The following is a 6,000-nucleotide window of genomic DNA, read 5'->3' as shown; positions in this document are numbered from 1 at the left end:
ACCCGCGCTGGCGGCGGCGGCGGCGGCGGCGGCGGCGGCGGCGGCGCTGCAGCCACTCGCCTCACCTGGGCCAGTGCCGGGCGGACCGTCAGCCGACTGGCTGGCCGCGGACGTGCACGTGGACGTGGACGCGGCGCGACAGCCGACGCCCGCCGCTGACGCCGACGCCGGCCTGGCCCGGCGCCGACGCCCACGCCCGCCCCCGCGCTCGCGACATGGACGTGTTCAAGATGGAGCAGGCGCTCGCGGGCGCCGCCGCCTCTACCGCCGCCGGCGCCGCGCCCTCGCCCGACAAGATCGCGACCGCCACGGCGGACGTGTCCTTCGACGCCGGCTCCGAGTTCAGCCTGAGCTTCTTCGAGGACAGCAGCACGCAGGGCTTCAGCGACGAGCACGAACCCGGCTCGGTGGGGTCCGCGTCGGCGTCGTCGCCGCCCCCTCCTCCGCCGCTGGCGGTGCTGGCGCCGCCCCCTCCCGCCCCCGCACAGCCACCCCCGCCGCCGCTGCCGCCGCAGCTGCTGCCGCCTCCCTCCGCCTCCGCCGCCCCCAAGCAAGGTGCGTACGCTGCCGTCAGCTGCGTGCGTGCGCGGGTACCTCCCGATGGCCACGTGGCGGTGGCAGCCTGTTGCTCTCGCACGTGGGGACGCTGGCCACACGGGCCGCTCCACTTTGCCACTGCTTATCGCCCTCTTAGCGCTCGGTCTCGATCCGACAGTGTGGAGGCGGAGTCTTGTAGACGCAAAGGAACATCACCTTGGTGATAACACAACTTCTCTGCAGCTCGTACTTTTTTTTAATAACTCCGTGGTTGCCTCAGACTCAAAAGCTATTTGTCCATATTGGAATTTCGGCGGCATGGCCATTATCGAGTGGACTAGCGTGGAAATTGTGCCTCAGGATATCTAAAAACTTTAAAAATATCTAAATGTTAATAAATACCGCCGCAGCTGTATTTCATCTACGCTTATGACACCACAACCGGTTTGCCGGCTTCGTTCTAAATGGTCTTCAGGTGACACCGAAAGTTCTCACCTTTCCTTACAATGTGGCAGAAATGTGCCGGTGTCACGACTTAAATCACCATATGCCAGACATTTGCATACGTTTTTGAGTCGCGATACTGAAATATTTATGCCAGTTTGTAAGATTTAAGTACTACGACTGTTGATCAACTTTCGGTCACCTGACGATGTTCATTTAAAACTGAACCGGCGGTGCCTTGCTGAACGTGCCTGAAGTATAGCTCTGGCGCTTTTTATCATCATTGATATTATTCAGCTGTGGAGCACAAAATGCTCAAGGCTGAAAATATCTAACATGTATACATGTCAAATATTTTTAAAGTTTCGAAATGTGCTGAAGCACAACTTTCGCAGAACTCCACTTGATAATGGCCACATGGAAGAAACTGCACTAGTGATTTTTTCTACGGTCAATGACCGCCATAACGTCCTTTAAAATTTATACGTGACTTTGTACCCCAGCTACAGAAAGGTTACCTCTTACCTCCATATTCCACACAGCCTCTTTTCCTTCGTTCAGGCCTACATAAACAATGTGACACCTTGGAGGTCGTTCAGCTATTCAGAACATAGCTAGGCCACAAAATCCTGTCTGCTGTCTAAAATTAGTCTCTATCGAACCTTTGCGAAATAATAGCGGAAACTGAATCTTCGAGGGTCACAAGAGATAATTGCTATGTCTCCATTATGGCCTAGCAAATAAGTCGAAACGTATGAAGGTAACATTTGACAAATAAAACAGAACGACATCTAGATTTCTGTAAAATGAAGCCACAATGTTTGCTTTAAAAAAATAGGTATTTCGTAGTTAACCGCCTTCTATGTATGTAAGTTGATTATTAAATAGTTTCATACGTGAAGGACTGTACCGATGTTATGAAGAATAAAATGATACTGATTGAATGTAACAAGGAGACAAAATTACAGTGGTCTTAACCCACTATTTTCCGCGCCAAAACTGAATTTATTGTGCGATTTCGCTCCTCGTGATTCTAGCAAATTCAACCGGTACCATTAAACTATAGTAGGAGACCGTTTACTAGTTCCGGAACGTTGACATTGTTCATTTCTTGCGTCTTACTGATTTACAGTAGGTAGTCTATAAATTTCAGTTACACAAATTCTGAGAAATGTTGACAAATGTGTGAAGAGGTGCGTACATTAGGACCGTCTAGGTAGAAACAGTTACTTCCTGCAAGCAATTTGGTTAACAAATTTGAGTAATTTCGTAAGAGTTTATTTGTTTTACTTGTTCTAGTGGGGAACTTAATGATGCGTTTTGGAGCACAGTTTCCATCTAAAGACAACTGTTTATTGTTTACTGCGGATGAGTTACCTCGTTTTTATTGTTATTAGTTTATTTTGTTACGTTTATTGGCAGATACAGTGATTCAGACTTTCTTCAGAGTAAACTGTTCACACGAGCGACATCCATCAACTAGAAATGACATCATCTGGCCATATAATTAGAAATTTCGGAGACGGCCTTTTCTTTATTTCCATACACCTAGCTAAGGCCCGTACGACTGTTACATGTTGCAGAAAAATAATTTATTATGATTAATGTTTACTATTTTGTCAGAAAATATTGCCTTCCTTATCTCAGTTACTAAAGAGTATTTACCCTTATAGAGAGTGGTTCGTACACGCGAATATGTACAAGTATATCCTTAAAGTAATTACATCAACTGTGTCATGGTTCGCCACATCATCATAGTTCATTATGATTATAACCTTGTAATGTTTAGAAAACAATGATAATGTGTTGAATACATCATTCGAGAAATGTGCAGAACCTCCTCAGGAGAACAAAATGCATAACTGAGAAACGGACTATGTACCAAGTGTCACGATAATACATTATAAATGAGATCTTAGTGACTAGACATTTTCACGGAAGTTTCTACAATTCCCAAAGGAACATTTATTCGAGTCGGCCAAAAGCGCTACGATAAGAGGCACCATTCATCGTGCCGGCAACTTCGCCGTCGCGGAGATGGCGGCGCGCTCCTCCATTACACGCTGTTTCGCCACGCTGTTTCTGCGCACTCTTGTGCGACCGCGTCTTCGCTCATCAGTCGAGCCTTCAGTCTGCTGGGCGCTGTTCGCTTCTGACTCCTTAATATCCCACACGTGTCGGCCGATGGGACTCAAACAAACCCGCACTCGGCCGATACAAATAAAATTTGCATTCGCATGCGTAATTTCGGCCTATTTGCATACAAAGCCCGAATAAAGATATGCCCGGGCCTGCACGCCGTGAGCCGTGTATCTGGCTGGACTGTCGGCGCTTACCACTCACTCACCTCAAACTGCAGTCTGCCGGCCGAATCCAGATTCCAGTTTTGTGGCATTCCGAATCCCCCATTTTCCCGAATGATTCGAGAATAGACGTTCAACTGTTAATAAATTAGAACTACGCCAACAAAGTCCTATACATTACTGGTGTAGTGTTTTGCAGCTGATGCCTCACAACAGACTAGAGCTTTATTATTTTCTCTTCGGTTTGTGTGATAACACCAGCAAGAGAGTTACAATAGTTGAAAGAGTTCTACTGGACTTCATATTATCTTCTTGTATACGTACTGTAATATTATGGCTCTGAGCACTATGGGACTTAACTTCTAAGGTCATCAGTCCCCTAGAACTTAGAACTACTTAAAGCTAACTAACCTAAGGACATCACACACATCCATGTCCGAGGCAGGATTCGAACCTGCGACCTTAGCGGCCGCGCGGTTCCAGACTGTAGCGCCTTTAACCGCTTGGCCACCACGGCCGGCACTGTAACATTATGAATAAGAAAATAATGTTACTGGAAAGACAACGAAAACCGTAAACGGTGAAATAACCCGGAGCTTGAAACTACACCGGCATCCATATTGGTGTTCAATAAGACGTTTCTGCAAAGCTACTGTTAAAAATGTCAATAGTGATTTGGAAATGCTCCATGAATTATCGTGCTTGCTCTGTGTTCCGATGAGGCTGATGCACACCTTGAAACTGTGCGACAATGCTAAAGACACGGTACAGCCTACAGGAAGCATTCAAGCATTATTCCTTACCGGCACGTATACGCAGTATAAGGAACTAAACGGCGTCTTTGCACCTTATCGATCCGTGTCTGTTTATTGCTCATGCAGTTTTTACGTTGCTTGCTCACAAATATTATGTATGTCATGATCATATGGTAAATGACTGTATATAATGAACAGTTGTTTAACTTCTATTTTAAAAATTGCGATGTTAGTATCACTAATACAAAATAACTCTAATCTCAAACTAAAGTGTAAGAAGGCACGAAATGTCAACACATTCAGTCAGCTCCTCTCAGTATCGAAATACTTCTTGTTAATGACGTACATACCATGTGCCAACCCTCTAATCCCGACGCTGATAAGGTTCTAGTCAATATTACCGCCCCGAATAGCTGTTAATTAGATGCAATTTGTTTTAGCCTATGACATTTTCCCTCTAGCCAAGTATTTCTATAAACAGCGCAACATACAGTGAAATATGGAGTCAGACACGCAGAGTATGGTCTGTTGTCTTATACTACTTTATATATCATTCAAACAGTATTTTCTTCTAGCGATAACTTCTCAAAACGCATCAAAAACAGTGGACGAACAAATATTGCGCTCGACATACATCTGTCATTCATTTGATAACTGAATTAAGAGTCACCGGAGAAACTCGTTTAAAAGGTTATTTGCAATAAAACAACTCGATTTAATAGGCAGTTTGCATAAATGTGACAAATAAATTGTTGTTCAGATTTAACAGCAATTTTCTGCTTAACTCTCTGCGAGGCTAGTTATAAATTACATGTTTTAATTAGCGAATCATATAGTTACGCATTGTCACTGAATTGTAGGTCAGTGAGTATTGCCACTTACGAAGGACCAAATATGTCCCCCCTCCCCCACATTGTTTGAAAAGGCAGAGGCGTGCTCCTCCTACTATGTGGCTGTTTACAGCGTCTGGCAGCTTTCCACGCGGTGGCCTTGAACTTGTTCGTGGCCGATTCACAACGTTTCCGCTATGCCGAGTCACAGAAGTGATACAAATTCTCCAGTGGGCACGACAACTGCTGGTAATTTTCAGGCCGTCGACTACAAGGGCTTCGTTCCCTAAGGAATTCCTACAGATCGTCAGCTGCTTGAGATGAATTCCGGGTCAGTGACAGAGGAAGCTTGCACACTTCCCCACATCGTCCCCCTCCTCTCCCTCCACCCCCACTCACACAACTCTTGCCGTCCCCTTCTCTCTCCCTACCCCTCCCTTCTTTCAGTTTTACAACTATCTCGTTTTCTGTTCCTACCTCACGCACGAATACCTATATACTCGTACCCACACGAACACGTAAAACATGTGCGTTAACGCGCACATAGTGGACACACGCGTACAGCCTACGATCTGACCGATCCCTGACGAATGTAGATTTCACCAGCATATCAAATGACAAGCGACCACAAGACGTTATTTTCGTTGAAAAGAACGCGCTTTCGGAATGCTACTTTCACCACCCGCTGTTGGAGAGAGCTGAATAGATGAATGTGTCTCCACACGATTTCCAGTACCGATTGAAACACACATCGTGATATTGCGGCGCTGCGTCATTTCTGTAGATGAGGTTACTGTAAGGTGTTTTTCAGGTTATGCTAATGACGACCTGAGGTATTCGCTTCCGGTGTCACTACTTTCTTCTTCATTAATCTCTTCAACGCCAATTAGGATTGCTTTTACTTATTCACAATTCCTGATTTCCCTATAAATAATGGTCGCACTCGGCCCCATCGCTACGATGCTTCATAGATTTCCTGATTTTTGGCACAACTCTTCGACTTCTATGCTTCTTTCTGAATAGTGAAATACAGCAAAAAGCTGGCAAATAGAATAGGAATACGTATACTTTTGGTTAATGTAAATTAGTGCAGCAGTAACTATGAAATCATAAACTGCAAGTAGAAAGTAG

At 45.5% G+C, this 6,000-nt stretch overlaps 1 protein-coding gene across 1 annotated transcript in view; it reads left to right on the top strand.

Moving 5' to 3' along the window:
- Positions 1 to 215: 215 nt before the first annotated feature.
- Positions 216 to 6,000, top strand: part of LOC126188512 (ecdysone-induced protein 78C) — a 733,752-nt gene continuing 727,967 nt past the window's right edge. Inside the window, exons 1-2 of the mRNA XM_049930114.1 lie at positions 216 to 402; positions 514 to 555. Coding sequence (XP_049786071.1) covers positions 216 to 402; positions 514 to 555 — 229 coding nt within the window. The remainder of the gene's footprint in view (positions 403 to 513; positions 556 to 6,000) is intronic.

This window comes from Schistocerca cancellata, chromosome 5, assembly GCF_023864275.1.
Source record: "Schistocerca cancellata isolate TAMUIC-IGC-003103 chromosome 5, iqSchCanc2.1, whole genome shotgun sequence".
NCBI lineage: Eukaryota > Metazoa > Arthropoda > Insecta > Orthoptera > Acrididae > Schistocerca > Schistocerca cancellata.
Note: the sequence above shows the minus strand (reverse complement) of the source record. Positions and strands in the feature narration are given on the sequence as shown.